The sequence below is a fragment of the Papio anubis genome, chromosome 19, assembly GCF_008728515.1.
Source record: "Papio anubis isolate 15944 chromosome 19, Panubis1.0, whole genome shotgun sequence".
In the NCBI taxonomy this organism is placed as follows: domain Eukaryota; kingdom Metazoa; phylum Chordata; class Mammalia; order Primates; family Cercopithecidae; genus Papio; species Papio anubis.
The window spans coordinates 55140973-55161964 of NC_044994.1; the positions used below are offsets into that span (position 1 = coordinate 55140973).

Consider the following 20992-nt stretch of genomic DNA (forward strand, 5'->3'; position numbering starts at 1 on the left):
CAAGGAAATGTTCCAAAGAGTAACTCTAATCTACAAGAAGAAATGAAGAGCAACAAAAATGGTAAATAGTTACAGATTTCAATATTTCAGTCTCAATATTTGATAAAAACAACTAGACAGAAAAACAGCAGGGATATAGAAGACTAGAGCAACACTAGCAACCAACTTGATCTAACTGATACCTATAGAACACTCCACCCAACAACAGCAGAATTCTTTTTAAGCACATATGGAACATTCTACAGGACACACCATAAGCTAGGCCATAAAGCAAGTCCAAATGCATTTTTAAAAACAGATGACTGAAATATTACAAAGTTTATTTTCTGACCACAGTGGAATTAAATGAGAAATCAACAACATAAGAAAATTTAGGGAATTTACAAATATTTTAAAATTAAACAGCACAGTTCTAAATAAGCCAAGGAAAAAAGCACAAGGAAAATTGGAAAATATTTTTAATGGAATAGAGAAAAAAACTATCAAAATATATGGGATGCAGCTAAAGCAGGATATATAGGAAAAATGTATACCTCTAATCACACCTTCAATAGAAAAGAATAATCTCAAATCAATAACCTAAACTTCCACCTTAATAAACTAGAAAAAAGTAAACAAACTCAAGGCAATCAGAAAGAAGAAAATCATAAAGATCAGAGAAGAAATCAATGAAATAGGAAACAGAAAAGCAATACGAAAAATCAATTTAATTAAAAGTTGATTCTTTGAAATGATCAAAATATTGGCAAAACTTTAGGCTGATGAAGAAAAAACTAAGAAGACACAAATTACCAAAAATGATGAAAGCGGAGACATCACTATTGACCTTACAGAAACAAAAAGAGTTGTAAGAGAATGCTATGAAGAACTTTATGCTAACCAATTAGACAACTTAGATGAAACGGACAAATTCCTATAAATGTAAGAGTTGCCAATACTGATTCAACAAGATATATAAATTCTGAATAGACCTATACCAAGTAAAGAAATTGAATTTGTAATTTTAAGTCTTCCCACATGAAAAGAATCCCAGGTCCAGTTGTTTTCACTGGAGGATCCTATAAATCATTAAAATAATACTTAATACTATCCTTCATAAACTCATAAAACAGGGATGGAAGGAATATTTCCCAACTCATACTATGAGACCAGTAATAACCTGATACCAAAATCAAAGACATCAAAAGAAAATTGCAGACCAATGTTCCTCATGAGGTTAGATGCAAAAATTCTCAGTAAAATATTAGCAAACTGAATCTAGCAAATATACAAAAAAAAAAAAAAAATGCTATATTATTACCATGTGGAACTTATCCCAGGAATGCAAGGTTGGTTTAACATCTGAATTATCAGTTAACATAATACACCATATATTAAAGCTCAGAGCCAGAAAAAGCATCATCTCAACATCTCAACAGACCCAGAAAAAGCATTGCACAAAATTCAATACTCATTCATGATTTTAAAAAAACAAATTCTCAGCAAACTAGGAATACTTCGCTGTTTTAAAACAGCAAGATGTTTGAGACTTATGATGAAAACTTTAAAAGTTGTAAATGTTGATGGCACATTTGAAATACAAATACTGCATTCAAGAAAAATAAACTTTGACCTGAGGATTAATAGCAAAATAAATGTTTGTGAATATTTCAAGTACAGTCAGACTATAAAACTAGTGTTCTGATATGTGGATAAGCTCTGAGGTTAATGTGGTAAGAGTGTGGTTTAATTTGCTTAGAATGGATCCACATAACTCCATTATAACTAGTTTAAAAAAATGAAAAAGAATATAAATATATTTCTACATTATAAACCAATTGGTTTCTAGTTGAATAGTTTTAAATGAACTAAAGAAATTCACCATTTATTTGATCATAATTTAAACATAATTTTTGTATTAAAAGTACATTTTTTAAAAAGCAATCAGCTGTTCATAGGATTTAAGTAAGAGTCTCTAATATGTATTTACTTTTTTACATAAGGTTTGTAGCCAGCCCTCTAAGGTTCCTAAGTAATATTTAAAATTCTAAAGTCTTGCTTTGTCACCCAGGCTGGAGTGCAGTGGTGTGATCTCAGCTCACTGCAACCTCTGCCTCCCTGGGTTAAAGCGATTCTCGTGCCTTAGCCTCCCAAGTGGCTGGGACTACAGGCATGTGCCACCATGCCCAGCTAATTTTTGTATTTTTAGTAGAGATGGGGTTTCACTATGTTGGCCAGGCTGGTCTCGGACTTATGGCCTCAAGTGATCCACCTGCCTTGGCCTCCCAAACTACTGGGATTATAGGTGTGAGTCATCGCACCTGGCCTAGAATTTTTTTCTATAATTCCTCCAAGCTTTTTTTTTTTTTTTTAAGTAAGGAAGAAGAGTATCCTTGAAATGGTAGTTTGGGATCTAAGTAGTTATTTAAGTTTAAACAATGCACAAATTAAAATGATGTGAAAATATAAGAACAACAGGCTGTTTAAGTCATCATACATAGGCAATCTTGTTTATTCCAAATTGATAAAATTCGGGTGTTGGGGGGGTGACCCCTCTGACTAAATTTGCAAGGGACTGATACGACAGAATGTCAATGGTTTTATTTACCAAGTGGAACATCTTCCTGCAAGTGGGTTACATATCTCTATTCCCCTAGAGTATTCTGTTTCCCAGCATTAAGACACTGGGAAAGTGAGTTGCTAATCAAAACGTTATTTGGCTCTGAATCAGAATCACAGAGAGAAAGTTTGATGATCTTAGAGATTTTTCCCGAGCGTAAGGGAAAAGCCCAAAGAACTAACTCTTCTCCAGGACAGAGTAGGTCTTTCTGGTGATGAAAGGCCACGATCACCAGATACAGTAGCTGTTAACATTGAAAAGTGCTGCATCAACCTTAACAAATGTGTATACTGTCAACTGTCCCTACTTAAGATTCCAAGCATTCATTTAAATAAGAGAATTCACTTAGAAGGAACTCCACTGTGATTTCACATCATTCAGTTTTGTGACTGCTTTGCAGCCTTTTTAGGAGCATTCCTCTCTGAGGATGACCTTGCTTGGACTTGACTGTCTCAGGTTTCCTTCAGAACACACTGTTGCACTAACTCTTGGAACACTGACTCTCCAAGCCATTACAAGTTGATTGTAACCAGTTTCACTCTCTAATTTTTTGAAATATCAATATATGGAGGTAACACATTCAGAAAACCAGTTCTCCATTAAGCTTTTAAGTTCTCTTCATAAATCTTATTCTATTTTAGGAATAGTTCTCAAGGGACTTTGATTAATATTTTATCCCATTTACAAAACCAGTTAAACAACTTTAAATGTTAAATAGCGTTCATATAATTAATATAGTTTTATTTTTTATTCATGCTGTTTTATCATTTCTTTTTTACTTTTTCTACTTTTATAAAAATCACACCTACAGAAACGTAAAATAGTAGAATGTTCACACATACACCCTTCACCTAGATTTGTCCATTATCAACATTTTGCCACATTTGCTTTATTTCTCTATAAATTTTTTTTTCTGAGCCATTGGAAAATAAGATGTAGATACCATGACATTTCATCCTTCAGTGTTTCAGCATGCATTTATGGGAAACAAAGACATTTTCCACCAAGATAACCACCAAGTTATTATCTCATCTAAGAAAGTTAACATTGATACAATAACAGTGTGTAATAAGAAATCTATATTAAACTTTACTTAATTTACCTAATTATTCCTGAAATGTCTTTGAGTTTTTTTTTTTTTTAATACTTTAAGTTCTAGGGTACGCGTGCATAACGTGCAGGTTTGTTACATATGTATACTTGTGCCATGTTGGTGTGCTGCACCCATCAACTCGTCAGCACCCATCAACTCGTCTTTTATATCAAGTATAACTCCCAATGCAATCCCTCCCCCCTCCTCCCTCCCCGTGATAGGCCCCGGTGTGTGATGTTCCCCTTCCCGAGTCCAAGTGATCTCATTGTTCAGTTCCCACCTATGAGTGAGAACATGCGGTGTTTGGTTTTCTGTTCTTGCGATAGTTTGCTGAGAATGATGGTTTCCAGCTGCATCCATGTCCCTACAAAGGACACAAACTCATCCTTTTTTATGGCTGCATAGTATTCCATGGTGTATATGTGCCACATTTTCTTAATCCAGTCTATCACTGAAGGACATTTGGGTTGATTCCAAGTCTTTGCTATTGTGAATAGTGCCGCAATAAACATATGTGTGCATGTGTTTTTATAGCAGCATGATTTATAATCCTTTGGGTATATACCCAGTAATGGGATGGCTGGGTCATATGGTACTTCTAGTTCTAGATTTTTTTTTTTTTTTTTTTTGAGACGGAGTCTCGCTCTGCTGCCCAGGCTGGAGTGCAGTGGCCGGATCTCAGCTCACTGCAAGCTCCGCCTCCCGGGTTTACGCCATTCTCCTGCCTCAGCCTCCCGAGTAGCTGGGACTACAGGCGCCCGCCACGTTGCCCAGCTAGTTTTTTGTATTTTTTTAGTAGAGACGGGGTTTCACCGTGTTAGCCAGGATGGTCTCGATCTCCCGACCTCGTGATCCGCCCGTCTCGGCCTCCTAAAGTGCTGGGATTACAGGCTTGAGCCACCGCGCCCGGCCCTAGATTTTTTTTTTTTAATCTGGTATCTAATCACAGATTATGAATTGCATTTGGTAGTCCTGTCTGAACAATCAGTCTTCTGCTTGTGCTTGCTTTCATGACTTTTTTTTTTCCCCAGATGAGACAGGGTCTCGCTCAGTTGCCTACACTAAAGTGCAAGTGGTACAACCCCAGGCTTAATCAATCATCCCAGCTCAGCCTCCTGAGTAGCTGGGACCACATGCATGTGCCACCCCATCCAGCTAATTATTTTATTTTTTGTAGAGATAGGGCCTTGCTGCTCAGGCTGGTCTCAAATTCCTGGGCTCAAACCATCCTCAAGCCTTGGCCTCCCAAGGTGCTGGGATTACAGGTGTGAATCATTACACCTGGCCATGCCTTTTTTTGAGACAGTTTCACTCTTGTTGCCCAGGCTGGAGTGCAATGGTGCGATCTTGGCTCACTGCAACGCAGGAGAATCACTCCTGCGTTCAAGTAATTCTCCTGCTTCAGCCTCCTGAGTAGCTGGGATTACAGGCGCCCGCCACCATGCCTGGCTAATTTTATGTATTTTTAGTGGAGATAGGCTTTCACCATGTTGGCCAGGCTAGGTCTCGAACTCCTGACCTCAGGTGATCCACCCACCTCAGCCTCCCAAAGTGCTGGGATTACAGGTGTGAGCCACCATGCCTGGCCGACATTAGTATTTTTGAAGATTCAGACCAGTTGTCTAATAAAATGTTCCACAGTCCGATTTGTCTTACTTCCCCATGATTAGATTCAGCATAAACATTTTGGCAAGACTATTACAAGCAGTGTGCACTTCCAGTGGCATCCAGGACATGAGGAAGAATATATTAGATTTTCCCATTATTGCTGACACTAATTACGACCACATGGTTGGGGTCGTATTCATCAGATTTATCCACGTAAAAGTACCTCTTCTCCTTTTTAAATGAGGTGGTACTTTGAGAATACGTGTTTCATTTCTTAACTTCCCACTCAATGGTGAAAATGCCTTAATCAATAATTACATTTGGTGGTTGCAAAATGATACTTTCCTCATTCTCTCTTTCTGCATTTTTTTTTTAGCTGGCATTCTTCTATAAAGATTTTTTGTTTTGTTTTGTTTTTCTCTGCACCCTCCTCAACCTCTTTTTCTTTGCTAATCCTTATGGAGTTCGATTCTCTTTCTATTCAATGGTACCATCTTACCTATTTGATACTCAAATTTTGCCAGATGTGGCCAACGAGAGCCCTTCCAAATTGCCTGGCATGTCCTTTGTCATGTACAAATCATTCCAAACCAATTGCAAAAGTATAGGATTTCCTAATTGTTTTACTGATCAAGATTTGTCCTATCTATGGCTCCACCAAAGGTATCCTTCAAGTCACACAGGGTGTTTGGGAGAAGGCTAGATACCTGAACAAAATCAGGCTTCTCTTTTATGAAAGCTGAAGGGTAAGAGCCGGTGGGTTTAGGCTTGGTTGATAATCAACAGCTCAGCAAATTTGATGTGATCATGTATTTTAAGAAACATGAATCAGCAAATTCCAATCCAGAGAACACTGATGGAGCACTGGTTATTTTCCTACCTAGCAAGCCAGTCTTTGGGAACTTCCATCTCTCCATGGGTCTCTAGAAGTCAGTGTTGTTTTTTGAGGGTGGGACAGCCCTTGCCTTTTTGAACAGTTTAGCAGAAGATCTATTTGCAGAGGTCCCACAGAACCCCAGGGACTTAGTTAAGGTTGTCTACCCTGGCAAGTACCTAACATCAGCCAGTTCATTTCTAAGAGATGAGGTTTCATTATGTTGTCCAGACTGAAGTGCGGTGGTACTCCACAGGTGCAATCATAGAACACTGCAGCCTCGAACTCCTGGGTTCAGGTGATCCTCCTGCCGCAGCCTCCTGAATAGCTGGAACTACAGGCACACACCGCCATGCCCGGCTAGTTCTTTAATTTTTAACACAAGTAGCCTGAGGATTCTCCAAACCAAAACACGTTAGAATCATGTTTCTTTCTGGACAGTCTCCAAAGACTGGTGGGTTTTATGGTTTTTCCAAAAATTTCAAATGTATGAGTGTGAGAACATGACAGCCCGGTCAGTCTAAATCCCTAAGAATCTTTCTGACAAATGCAACCACAACTCCAGGGAGACTGTGAATTCAATCCAAGGCTAGTCTTCCAGAAACTATGCCATATACCACAGTGCTGGGCACGGATTCCCAGGTTACCAGTAGAAATACTTGTCACAGTGACAACACCAAGAATTTCTATTTCAAATCTGTCAGGGTATTTTTGTAGACCTTACAAAAACTTGCATTTTTAATTTTAATATGCAATTAATTTTTTCCTTAAGTTGTATATCGGCAGATAACTTACTGGTGCTTTAGATCAGCTTTGTAAGTGTAATCTTTAAAGATAGTTTAATATTTAACACCTCTTTTAAAATAAATGCTGTATGTGATCTAACTCAACAAAAATTTATTTTTGAGGCACCTTATACCCATGGCAATTTAAATAATCAAACTACAAATTCAAGTACGATGATATCGGACATATGTTGGTGCCTCCCTGCATCCATATTTTTCTTTCCCCTCTCCAACAGCCCTGGGTTTCCTTGCAGGGGACCCATATGGTTCTAAAGAAGTTGATTCACTGCCTTGGCCCCAGTGACTGATCAAGAATGGGCATAGAACCTCAGCCATTTCAGCTGGAGTGAATCTCAGGGCTAGTCTGACAATGCTGAGACATGTTTTCTTTTCCCTGCTAGGTAGGAACAAAGTTTCAGGTGACCCAGGAGCTTCTGGCCTTTACTTTCGGTTACGGGAACATTGTTCACTCACTCATTCATTCATTTATTAAACCAATATGGATGAACATCCACTGTGTGCCAGATGAGAAAACATAACATTGAATAAAACATGGTCAGTGACTTTAAGATATTTATATTTTAATGCAGGAAACAGGGAGGTGTAATGGGAGAGGGGTCTCATAGGGAACAAATTCTTGATATGAATCAGACTGCCTGTTTCAGGATATCTGAAGTAGAAGTGGATGTATCTGGGCACCCTTTTTATAGTCAATATATTTTAGTATATCAGGCTGCCCTGAATCACCCAATTATCTGTGGTTTTGGTGAAATGTCTTGCAGCAACCCAGCTGCAAAAAGGAGGGTTGCAAAGCCTCCTCTGTCACTAGTGCCTTCATCCAAACCTTCACTTGGAATCAGCTTTCTGGTTACATATAAATACTTGGACAATAATACCAACTATATTACAGTATGGCGTGGTATATGAATAATACCACCTTTCATTATTAAAGAGGCAAATAAAACAATATACTGAATGTGCATTAAACATCATCTAGGTACATCAGTGTAATGTGGGAAGTTAAAAATATATATATCATCTGGGGACAAGAGACAATAATCCTTTGTGTCCTGGTTTTTTTTACAGGATATATTTCTTTATAAAAGATTTGGATACAAACCACATACTCACCATTATCACAATAATGTTATCTGGCCCACATGATTTGATTACACAGGGAATATACAAAATATCAGAGAATCTAGAGTAGGTATTCTCAACAGGTAGGCTGGGTAAGGAATCCCTTTCTAGGGAGTCTTATTAGAATCATCAGGATAGTTTTCCCAACTCACATGTCACAGTGGGACTTCCATCTGGGCCCCTCCCTCAAAAGCACTAGCGTTTTTTTCACTGTTACTGAATGTGTTCTCTCACATTATGAGAGGCATAGAAAAAACATTGAGGCCTCCTTGTGAGCTGCAGTGTGCAGAGAGGGAGATAAACAACAAATTGTCCAGCTGATGGATAACCAGAATCATTAAATCATGGTATATGTCACTTATGTGTACGAGCTTTGATCACTATATTGTTTAATGTTGGCCAAAGCTATAAACACACAAATAATCACTATTGGTTACAAATTTGAATTCTGGTGTAAAATTTATGCATCAACTCTTGTGGAGAGTACATATCAAATGGCTTCTTATTGCCAAGGAAAATGCCCCTTTGACTGGGTCACATATAAAACTCAATTTGTCAGCCTGGGCAACACGGTGAGACTGTCTCTACAAAAGAAATACAAACAATTAGCCAGGTGTGGTGTTGCGTGCCTGTGGTCCCAGCTACTTGGGAGGCTGAGGCAGGAGGATCTGCTTGAGCCTGGGAGGCAGAGGTTGCAGTGAGCCACTGCGCTCCAGCCTGCGTGACACAGCAAGACTGTGTCAATCGATCAATAAAACAAAAATCAACTCGGAGGTAAACCATTTATTTGCTCACTAGACATCCATATCTAGACAAGTGGCTCACTATGAACCTGTGAATATCTAGCAACATTAATATTACTAGTTGCCTAAGTATTTCACCCTAAGCTTTAGAAAAGTGGGAGCAGATATGAGTAGAAGATTTCAGGGTAGTTGAGGGTGACAGCAAAAAGAGGCAATGACTGTGAATAAAAGTCCTCATAATAAAGTTTTCTTGGTTGTAAATTACATTTAAAGACTATAAAGAACTAGCAAATTACAGTTAAGAGTGACTTTTACATATTCTGCCAACCTCAAATGTGTTGAAAACAGTTCTCCCTCTCTCCCTTTCATCCCTGAAACTGATTCAGGCTTCAGTTCACCCTTTTACTGAACTGTGAATGAGCCTCTTAGGACATCAACTCGTGAGGTGAAGAGAGTTCAGCATACGCTCTCCCAACAGATGTTCTAGCACCACGGCAAAGAGTTACAATGCGATTCTTATCTTTCTGCATACTCCTACTACATAGCTGTGGTAGGACTTCTAAATTTAAAGCCTTAAGATTTTTTTAACCCACCTTTTAATTAACCCTCAAAAGATCCAGCTGGGTTTTAAAAATTTGGACTATGTTGCTAAAAAAAAAAAAAAAAAAAAAGAAAAAAGCAACAGTGCGAGGTATAAACATCTTGGAAGCCTACATCTGAAAAACGTAACAAAACTTTAAAGCCTGTCAAGTTGGTAGCTTATTAAATTCCTCCATTCACATGAAATTCACACCAGCACAAGGATTCAAAATGGGTTAGGCACCAAAATGTCATTTAGCAAATGAACGATTCCCCAAAAGTTAGAGGTTGAGGGGCGGGGAAGGGAGAGGCTTTTCCTAAACCGTCCAGGAAATAATTTTCACAGAGCCTTATAGACCAGGAGCGTGCCCAGCGGCGCTCACCCTCGGCCGGGTCCCGCTGCGCACCTCCGGGCCGCGCGTCCCCACCTGCGCACGGTGCCTCCAGTCTGGGCGTGGGCGTGGGCGTGGGCGCGGCCCGGGATCGCGGCGCCCTGGTCTCAAACCAGCGCCGCCACCCGCGTCCGGACCCAGTCCCCTGTGCGCCACACAGTCACTCCCGCCGCTCCGGGCAAAGTTTCCCGAGGTGGGAGACAGCCCACTGCCGGCTTTCAGGAAGTGCACTGGGCGGTGAGGATTCGAACGAGCTCGTCCCGGGGCTGGCGTGCTCACTTCGGAGAAACTCCTGCTCCCGGGACGCGTTCACTCCGGCCGCGCAGGCAGCCCGGGCACCGCAGGCGGAGGCGGGGCGGCAGCTGACAAGCAGAGGGGAGTCCAAAGCCGGGCCAGGGCCCTCGGGAAAGGTGAGAGCGGCCGCGTCCCTCCGCTCACGTGGGCCTCGCACGCTCCTCACCGCGCCCGGGCTCCCCTCGCGCCGCCCCACGGCCCCGGCCCACGTCCTCCTCCCGCCGAGCACCAACCTTTAGGATCGCGCGGAAGCCGCCGAGAGGGAGGCGGCCGGCCAGCAGTTGGGCGTGGCTTCTCGGAGAGGCAGCCCCCCAGGGGGCGGGGAGAGCGACGTCACCGTCAGTTCGCGGTGCTGATTGGCGGAGGTGCGGTGCGCGGAGCCCGCAAGCTTCTCCGCCTGGCCCGGCCGCTCCACCTCCTCACCCAGCCGCTCCGTCCTCACCGGCTCGCGAGGTAACCGCTCAGACACCGCCGCCCCGGCTCAGCGCGGACGGCGGAAAGAGGGAGGCAGAAGGACGACAGCTCGCTCGTTTGCTCCCATCCGCACCCGGGCTCCCAGAACCGGCGCGGAGCCCAGGGGGAGGAGCCGCCGCGGGCACGCCCCGCCCCCGGCCCGGGAAGACTACGCCAGCGACCCCGCCGGCCGGCCGCCGCCCCCCTCGCCGGCCGAGACCCGCCCCCGGCCCCGGCCCTCCCCCGGCGGCATGGAGGGGCCCCGCTCCTGACGGCCCGCGCCGCCGCCTCGGCCCGTGCCCCACCTCGCGGCCCCTCCCGCCCGCCCCCGCTCGCATGTCTGCGCCGCCCTAGCCGAGGATGCTGAGGATGAAGCTGCCGCTGAAGCCAACGCACCCCACAGACTACGCCGCCCGAGGCCAGAGGCGAGGCGGACGCGCGGCCGGGCGCGAAGGCGCCTCCGCGCCGCCGCCGCGACTGCCGCCCCGCCGCCGCCGCCCGCCCAGGCCGCCGCGGAGCCCTCTGCGCACCGCCGCCGCGCACCGCCGCCCGGGGGCCTCGGGCCGCCATTGCTGGTGGAGCGGCGGCGGGGGCGGGTATGCCGGGCGGCGGCGGGGGGCCCTCAGCGGCGTTGCGCGAGCAGGAGCGGGTATACGAGTGGTTCGGGCTGGTGCTGGGCTCGGCGCAGCGCCTGGAGTTCATGTGCGGACTGCTGGACCTGTGCAACCCGCTGGAGCTGCGCTTCCTCGGCTCGTGCCTGGAAGACTTGGCGCGCAAGGACTACCACTACCTGCGCGACTCGGAGGCCAAGGCCAACGGCCTCTCGGACCCGGGGCCGCTGGCCGACTTCCGAGAGCCCGCGGTGCGCTCGCGCCTCATCGTCTACCTGGCGCTGCTGGGCTCGGAGAACCGGGAGGCCGCTGGCCGCTTGCACCGCCTGCTACCCCAGGTGGACTCGGTGCTCAAAAGCCTGCGCGCGGCCCGGGGCGAGGGCTCGCGGGGCGGCGCGGAGGACGAGCGCGGCGAGGACGGCGACGGCGAGCAGGACGCCGAGAAGGACGGCTCGGGCCCGGAAGGCGGCATTGCGGAGCCGCGGGCCGGCGGCGGGCTCGGTTCCAGGGCCCAGGAGGAACTGCTGCTGCTTTTCACCATGGCCTCGTTGCACCCGGCTTTCTCCTTTCACCAGCGGGTCACCCTGAGGGAACATTTGGAGAGGCTCCGCGCCGCACTCCGCGGGGGCCCCGAGGACGCGGAGGTGGAGGTGGAGCCGTGCAAGTTTGCCGGCCCCAGGGCCCAGGTAAGGCGTACGGAGCTTCCCTGGACTCGCGGTGCGACCGCTGCCCCGCCGGCCTCGCTCTCGGACGCCCCTTGCCCGAGCCCCAGCCCGGCGCAGGTGGCTCGGAATCCCCACCCGGCAGCTCCCAGCGCCAGAGGGCTGGGCTTCATCTCGCTGGGCCGCTCCGTTCCATTCCCCCACCCCACCCCACACCCCGGCAGACACAGCCACCCGCCATCACAGAATGCTCTAGAAGTCTCTTCCGTGCCACGGTGTTGCCACGGAAGACGTGGAGCTCCCCGCCCGGGGCCCCAGTCGGAGGAAGAGTGTCGGGACGGTTTTGGCTCTGAGCATCTCAGCGCTCGGTGCGGGAGCTGCGGGGCGCTGGAGGAACCTGTGCGAGAGCCAGCCGCAGTGAGCCCTGGGCAGCGCCGTCCTTCCCCGCCTGCCTGGCCGGGGCTCCGCCTCCCATTTCGGGGCTCTGCCGGGCCCTCGGCGGGGTGTCCTGAAGGTGCGCTCCCCGCGAGCTGCCCTTGTCTTTGGCACAGAGGGACTTTTTTTGCTCAATGTGTGTCTGAGTTAAAAGGGGTCGTACGGGTCCTTGTGGCTCCTGCTCTGAGGGCTTGTGTTCCCAGCAGACATCTGACGTAGAGACCTGCGAATGGATCTGAGATGAGTAGTAAGGCAGGTTGTCCGGGTGGAGAAACCTCTCCTAGCGCGGCCTGGGATGCTCTTTCCCTCCGGCAGAAGCGCTTTCTCACGGGCTTGATTCCTGCCTGCAGATTGGGGTTCCGGGATATTTGTTGGGCGTTTACGATAGGCGTTAATGTTGCCCAAAAGAACTACTTAAACACCGAAATGTAGTAGACCAGAATCCAAATGAGCCGCTTGTCGGAAACATTAAAGATGAAATTTTATTATAGCCATGAAAGCAATTTAATGATAATTAGGGTCCAGTGAAGTCTTTGAGGAGGACCTTTCCATGGGAAGCGGGGGGAGGAGTAGGTTTCAGTAAGTGGGAGACTGTAAAGTGAGATTGTGGGATCACAGGCTTTTGAGAGGTGTTGATTTGGATGCCATGTTTTTCAGCTTAGGTGATCTCTAGGAGATAATGGAAAAGGGGATTTTCTCCTCTCCTTGCTTGAACGTTAATTGAGTATATATATCTGCTGTCATTTAGTACCTAGAACTAAAATCGGGCATGGTATTTTACTAGTGGCTTTGTGGACTCAGTACCCGTGGAATCAATGGATTTGGGGCTGGAAGGAATTAGAGATAATCTAGCCTGAACCCCTCTTTTTTAAAACGAGACTTGTGTGAGGTAACTGACTCATGTTTTGGGACGTATTTTATCAAACTCACATGTAATGCTAGTGCCCAGCGTTATCTCGGTGAGTTTGAAATTTTGTCATCTTCCGGTGCCTGTTTACTACTAGCATGCAGTGCGTGTTCTAATGGTAAAAGCCTCTTCCATCGTTCAGCCTATTCGTTAATTTCCCAAAAGTCCTATATGCCGCACAGCCATTAAACTTAGAGACCAAAACATGAATTCAGGAACAGTGCTCATTTCAAATGTTACTGTAATAACATACAATATTGTAAAGATGGCCTTAAATTGCAGGCCTAAATAAAATGTCCCACAGTGGAACCTCTTATGCCGTTCATACTATTCCAACAAGGGTACCTGATTTCTGATGTAACTGCTGGAAGTCTTTTTTTCTTTCCCTTTTCTTTCTTTAAATTTTGCTTTTAATGAGCGTGCTGGAGGGCAAGTAGAGGAAGGGGAGGGATGCGTGCAGACCAGGGTAATGTGATTTTATGTTGACCGCAGTGCGTGACCTTTTTTCTGTAACCAGTGAGTGCTGGGAGGGATGGACAAAGTGAGGTTGGGCATTCTGCTATTAACCTCAGCACATCACTGCTTCTTAGGACGTGTCCTGTGCTGTGGTCATCAACTGAAGTGGGGGAATAAATCTTAGGGGCCGCGTACTACAGGTGACACTGGGCTATTTCTAGACGCTTGGTGGTGTGGTGAACTTCTCCAGCAGTTGTTTAGGGTTACCGTAACACATCATTCGCATCTCATTAAGTTGTTACGACCCTGCATTTTCTGCTGCTTAGAGTGACCTCCGAGTCCCAACTGTGGCTTGTTCTGGCCTTGAGGACCATTTATCTGATGATGTTGCTCTCAGGCTGTCACTCCAGAGGCCGCTGATGCGCGGGTGGGCTGAGTTAAGCCCTCATTCGCGGCAATCCTGCCCAGCTGTTCTCGGCCTCCCGCCGCCGGGAGGGCGGGCGCATCTCTCCGTCGGCAGGGAGGAGCCCGAAGCTCGCGCGCCCCTCGCGTGGAGGCGCCGAGGCCCGCCGGGGGGGCCGGGAGGTCACGCGACGCCCGGGGCCAGCGCACGGCGGTGTGGGGCCAGGGCCGCGGGACTCCTCCCCGCCCCCGCCCTGCAAGATGGCGGCCGCGCGCCGCCCACGTGACCGGCGCACCGGCCCCGCCCCCGGCGCCCTCTTGGCCTGTTCCCGCGGAGGCCAAGTCTTGGGCTAGCGCCGGAGACTTCCAGCGGGACTCGAGAACCACGTGGATGCTGCGCTCGGCAGTGCTGGGCCGTGGCGATAACTCTGGTAAAGGGAAATTTGTGTGGCAGCGTTTTTTCCCCCCGGAAGTAACCTTTTAGACACAAGTATGCTACTTTAATTGGGAGTCATTCTTTTTCTTAACTACTAAGTGAAGATCTTTGGTGTGCCAAACGACGTATTTTCAGCCTTACTGTTGGTTAACATACAGTTAGTGTCCTTTTAATTCTCTTTTTTATTGAAGTAATAGTATACTGGCCCAGAATAGTGCCCCTGGCTCACAAGACTTACTTGTATCCAGTACTGAATCAGCTTGTCTATTAAAAAATTTAAAAACTAATGACATTTACAGATAGAACATGTCTTTAATGCCAATTTTATATTACATGCTTTGAAGTTGACTGGACCCAGCAACTGTTAGTGACATGGCACGGTTACAGTGTTAATAGTTGAGGTCAGGTCCACAGGTTGCCGGTAGAATATACTTTTTAGGTTACATTGGAAATACAGGAAAACTCAACAAGGATGTTTTTACTTTTAAGAGTAACATTTCCAGAGTTTTTCTTTGTTATTTGGATTACTTTATAGTAAATATTACATTGGATTACAACTTAAATGTCAGCATTGTTTTTAGGAGGCTTGTACATAAATCTCACGTTCTTAACACAACTGTGGTGGACTGCCAGTAACTTGTACAAAATTCAGCAATAGTCCAGGGAGCAGTAGTGAAGTCACACTCATTAATAGTGTCTTAGAAACTCTCTGTGATTGCTACAATCCTGTGTTACGGAGTTACAGACACATAGAGTATAGCTGAAACCGCTTGGTTTTTAAAATGGGTGTTTTCCTGTTATTAGGAAGCCAAACTATAAATTGTGTGTTAGCAACCAAAAAATGCATACGTATTTTAAAAGGTACTAGTTTTGTTGCTGTTTCATTGAAAAGACAGGAAGCAAGACAGGCAAGCAATGTTTGCATACTTAAAGACCTTCTTTAACTGTTCAGGAAAATGGGTATTCTTATTTTGGAGGTTTAGTCCCCAACTAGCGACACAAAGGTATAAGAAGCATAAAACGTGTAGACGATCATAGTAGTGGTTATTGATTAATACAGTATGGCGATTCTCTGGAGATTGTGTCATCAAGATCTTCAGAGCTTAATTACTTGGCTAATAGTACTAATGTTTGAATGAAAGATAAAAATGTAAACTTTTGATACTAAGGCACAAAATCATCCTGTGTTTTCGTGTTATTTGAACTGACAAAACATATTTGAGTCCATCATTTGAATCCACAAAAATTAAGTAGCCATGGGTCCTTCACTTACTAAAAAGTAGTGCATTTAGTTAAGAAGAAAACCTTGCGGCCGGGCGCGGTGGCTGACTCCTGTAATTCCGGCACTTTGGGAGGCCGAGTCGGGCGGATCACAAGTTCAAGAGTTTGAGACCAGCCTGGACAATATGGTGAAACCCTGTCTCTACTAAGAAAAATACAAAAAATATTAGCCGGGCATGGTGGCACGTGCCTGTAGTCTCAGCTACTTGGGAGGCTGAGGCAGGAGAATCGCTTGAACCCGGGAGGCGGAGGTTGCAGTGAGCCGAGATGGCGCCACTGCCCTCCAGCCTGGGCGACAGAGTGAGACTTTGTCTCAAAAAAAGAAAGAAAGAAAGAAAACCTTGCAAAATTGTTACTTTTTCATTGCGTAGTTTAGTTAGCTAAATTGTACTTGATAGAGCAAGTGCTTTGATTAACTTTGCAATATAGGAAACATATTGGAAGAAAACTCTTTTTTTTTTTTTTTTGAGACGGAGTCTTGCTCTGTCGCCCAGGCTGGAGTACAGTGGCCGGATCTCAGCTCACTGCAAGCTCTGCCTCCCGGGTTCATGCCATTCTCCTGCCTCAGCCTCCCGAGTAGCTGGGACTACAGGCGCCCGCCACCTCGCCCAGCTAGTTTTTTGTATTTTTTAGTAGAGACGGGGTTTCACCGGGTTAGCCAGGATGGTCTCGATCTCCTGACCTCGTGATCCGTCTCGGCCTCCCAAAGTGCTGGGATTACAGGCTTGAGCAACCGCGCCCGGCCTGGAAGAAAACTCTTAAAAGAATTTTAACGTAATCGATGCTACTTCAAGATAACTTGAATGTGGATGTGGCCGCCAGAATCCTAGTGAGAGAGTAACTGAAAATGAGAGGAAAAAGGTTGATTGTCAGAATTTCAGTTATTGTAGGAGGCACTAAAAAAGATGATTTTTTGGCCAGGCACAGTGGCTCACACCTGTAATTTAGCACTTTGGAAGGCCGAGGCGGGTGGATCGCCTGAGGTCAGGAGTTCGAGACCATCCTGACCAACAAGGTGAAACCCTATCTCTACTAAAAATATAAAAATTAGCTGGGCGTGGTGGCAGGCGCCTGTAGTGCCAGCTACATGGGAGGCTGAGACAGGAGAACTGCTTGAACCTGGGAAGCGGAGGTTGTAGTGAGCCGAGATCACGCCACTGCACTCCAGCCTGGGTGACAGAGTGAGACTCAGGCTCAAAAAAAAAAAAAAAAAAAAAGATGCTCTTTTAAAATGACCAGTTCTAATGCTCATTGGTAATATTAATAAATACCTTTATTTAACTCACTGGCCCCTGCTGCTGGGTTATTTGATATTTTAAAGTGAATAGTGTTGTTGGGGCCATGGGTGCTGCCTGAGGCTTCCCTCCCGCCACTCTGGGAGTGTTAGGATTCAGTGAAGACGTTCTTACTTGTAGAGTAGTGTCTGGTTCATGGTCTTCAATAAATGTTAGCAGTTGCAGGTGAAAGCTCAGCCTTGGGTAGATGGTGGTGGTAGAGAAGTGGGCACAGCATCTCACATACTGAGAGGGGGGGCCAGAAACAGCTGTGTCTTTCATGGGAAATTTTAGGTTGGTTTGGCTACAGCAAAGAATAAAAGCAGTTCAGTTATAAAAGTCATTTGGAAGAGGCTTTTTAGAATATTATTAGAGTTAAATAGTGATTATTTGAGTAGGAAATAATTATTAAAATCCTGAGTTCCTTTACCAGTTACATTTTTCTGTGCAGTCATTTTCCAGGTAAGGAGAACTCAGAAAAAGTCTCATGTATATCATGGTGGGAGGCGGGAGCGGGTGCTGGATGTGGAGAGGAAGTACATTCTTTTTCTCAAGTTGACTAAAATATGTTTGTGTGATTTATTTATACATACCCATGGTGTCTACATCCGGGGATTCAACCAACTATGGATCAAAAATATTAGGGAAAAAATTGCGTGTGTACTGAACACGTACAGACTTTTTTTTGTGTAATCCAAAACAATATCAGTATAACAGCTATTTACACAGCATTTATGTTGTATTAGATATAAGTAATCTGGAGCTATTTAGAGTTACAGGAGGATGTACATAGGTTATATGCAAATACTAGGCCATTTTATATCCAGACTGGAGCACTTTTGGATTTTAGTATTGGGAGGTTCTGGTACCAATTCCTCATGGGTATTGGGGGATAACTGTACATGTACTGTACATACGTGTTGCCTTAATTTTTTTTGTGTGGCGAGGGGGTCAGGAAGAGTGTCGTAGAAGCTATTAGAAGACCTTGAAGAATGACAGCCATGTTTAGTAGAGCCCTAGGCTTGGAGGTTTATGTTTCAGCTCTGCCACTAGCTCTGTAATAGTTGTCAGCCAGGCCACTTAAATCCCGAGTCTTCCCTATAAAATGGGGATAATTTACAGTGTTATCTGTAAAATGGGGATCATAACTTTCGAGGTTGTAGTGATTGTATTAATTTGTAAAATAATTCGCATACTGTCTTGAACATGCATCCTTTCTTGAGATTAGTGCTCACTGCATATTTTCCACTAACACAACCTGCAGTGTTTTCAGGAATAGGTTTTTTTTTGTTTTTTTTTTTTTTTACCTAATAAAAATCCTTATAGTGGAGTATTTTGTATATTTTGTTACCATCCCTGTGAATAGATTGATGTTAGTGAAGGACGGGCAATTGAAAAGGTGGTATTTTAGACACATTTATTTGGAGCAGTTATTTTATTTTTGTTAGTACTTGTAAAGATGTAGTGTTCTACAGATAAACCTGAAGGAAGGAATTCCTTGAATCACAGAACATTAAAATACATATTTTCCTCGTATTGGATTTGGGGATGGGGATGGAGAAAATGCATGTTTTAGATTTAGATGATTATTCTCATGCAGCTGTAATCTACTTAAATCCTTATCCTGTTTTCATATTTAGCTAGAAAACTATTCTATAACTTAAAACTGTTTTTGCAGTTTTGTTAAGTTACATGATTCTTTGTTCAGAGCACAGACTAGAATCCATGGAATAATTAAGAACTTTTTTTTTTTTTTACCTTTTTTATAAAAGCTGTTAAATTGGCTAATTTTTAACTTATTTAATATTTTTCTCTTGAGAAATGTTAAGCTAATTTTATTTTATTTTTTTAAGGGAAGCAAAAAGGCCTGTACTACTTTCAAGGCAGACTGAACTTATTTTATTGACTGTTTCTCGTTATGGAGGACTGTGTGTAACAGTACTTCTTTTACTTACAAAGAATTCTTTGTCACAAAAGCCTCATTCATCCACTGACATTTTGGGGTTCCTTTCTCTGTAAACAGTCAATCTAGAAGGGAAGGGCCTAATCGGGTGTTTATGTTACAGGTGTAGCCTGGCTGGGCCAGGGGCAGTTGGCTTCCTTCTGTTCTTCCTATGCTCTCGGGAACATTTGACCTTTAGTTCCTTTCTAAATGCCTTAGCTCATTAGAAGTGTTTTGTGCTCATTCAAGAAGTCATTTATTTGAGGTCAGATTTATATTTTGAAAAGTTCATTTTGGCAAATTATTTAGTCTTCCCAGATTCCAGATTCTCCAGTACCAAGTAGGGATATCATTCTTAATCTGTTTCATATAATTGTTGTGAGGATGAATGTGTTAATGTAAATGAAAATGCTTGGTAAACAGGAGTGAGATATATGTATTATTCATAGAGTGATTAGCACAATTTGGTTGCAGTGGATGAGTAGAAAAATAGACATTAGGCGAGGTGTGGTGGCTCACGCCTGTAATCTCAACACTTTGGGAGGCCGAGGCAGAGGGATCGCTTGAGCCCAAGAGTTTGAAGCCAACCTTGTCAACTTAGACCCCCATCTCTACAAAAAGTAAAAAAAAAAAAAAAAAAAAAAAATTAGCTGGGTGTGGTGTCATGGTACCTGTAGTCCCAACTACTCAGGAGGCTCCAACTACTCAGGAGGCTGAGGTGGGAGGATCACTTGAGCCTGGGAGGTCAAGGCTGCAGTGAGCTGTGGTGGTTCCACTGCACTCTAGCCTGAGCAACAGAGTGAGACGCTGTCTCAAAAAGGAGAGAAGAAAGTGGAAAAGAAAGACATTTGAAGAGGTAGTAGGATTGGGTTATAGAGGGCCTTGAAGGTCATGTTAAAAGAATAGGTTGTCAGTAGGTTGCAGTGGGAGCCAGTTGAAGGGGGGTGTGTGTGTGTGTGTGCGCGCGCACATACGTGCCTTTATGGTGTGTATCTCGTTGAATGTCAACTGTCACTCTAACGTGAATCTGTATGAAAAGAACACGATTGATTTTTTAAAAATCTTCCAGACTCACTCAGTTCTCTCAATGGTACCATTATGTTTCTAGTCATTCTGAATTGTTTGATGACCTTAATCGTCTTCTCCCATCACATCCTGAATGGACACTTTCCTCATCCTTGCCTGACACCATTCTCTGTTGGGACTTTATGCTGAGACTTTTTTTTTTTTTTTTAATACTTTAAGTTCTAGGATACATGTGCATGACGTGCAGGTTTGTTACATATGTATACATGTGCCATGTTGGTGTGCTGCACCCATTAACTTGTCATTTACATTAGGTGTATCTCCTAATGCTATCCCTCCCCTGTCTCCCCACTCCATGACAGGCCCCAGTGTGTGATGTTCCCTTTCCTGTGTCCAAGTGTTCTCATTGTTCAGTTCCCACCTATGAGTGAGAACATATGCCGAAACTTTTATAGTAGCCTCCTGATTCCCCTGCTTTTTAGCCTTCCCACCTCAATCTTTTGGATATTACTGCCAGATACACTTTTCTAAGGCAACACTTAATCATACTACGTTTTCTTTCAGTGACTGATGGACCCTGACCTCTAATAAGTCTTTAGACTCAAAGTCTCCTCTTCCCACTCTTTTTTCATATATCCTCCCTTTCATTCCAAGCTGGGCTCATGCCATTGTCTCTTGTATGGTGTTTTCTGGAATTGGCCCTATGGCAGTCTTAAAAGATTATTTGCTGCCACTGAATTTTAGATGCACACATATCATTGTAATTTTGGTACTTCTGTGATTCTTTGTCTTTTTAACATTTAAGATTGACCTCTCAGGCCAGGTGTGGTGGCTCATACCTGTAATCCCAGCACCGTGGGAGGCTGAGGCGGGTGAATTGCTTGAGCCCAGGAGTTCAAGACCAGCCTGGGCAACATGGCAAAACCCAGTCTCTACAGAAAAAAACAAAAATTAGCCGGGTGTGGTGGTGCATGTCTGTAGTCCAGCTACTCAGGAAGCT

At 44.7% G+C, this 20992-nt stretch overlaps 1 protein-coding gene across 1 annotated transcript in view; it reads left to right on the forward strand.

Annotated features, from left to right (window-relative positions):
* Positions 1 to 10791: 10791 nt before the first annotated feature.
* ZCCHC2 (zinc finger CCHC-type containing 2) overlaps positions 10792 to 20992 on the forward strand; it is a 58346-nt gene continuing 48145 nt past the window's right edge. The window contains 2 exon segments of the mRNA XM_003914450.4: positions 10792 to 10965; positions 10967 to 11857. Of these exon segments, the coding sequence (XP_003914499.2) occupies positions 10921 to 10965; positions 10967 to 11857 (936 nt within the window). The 5' untranslated portion in view covers positions 10792 to 10920.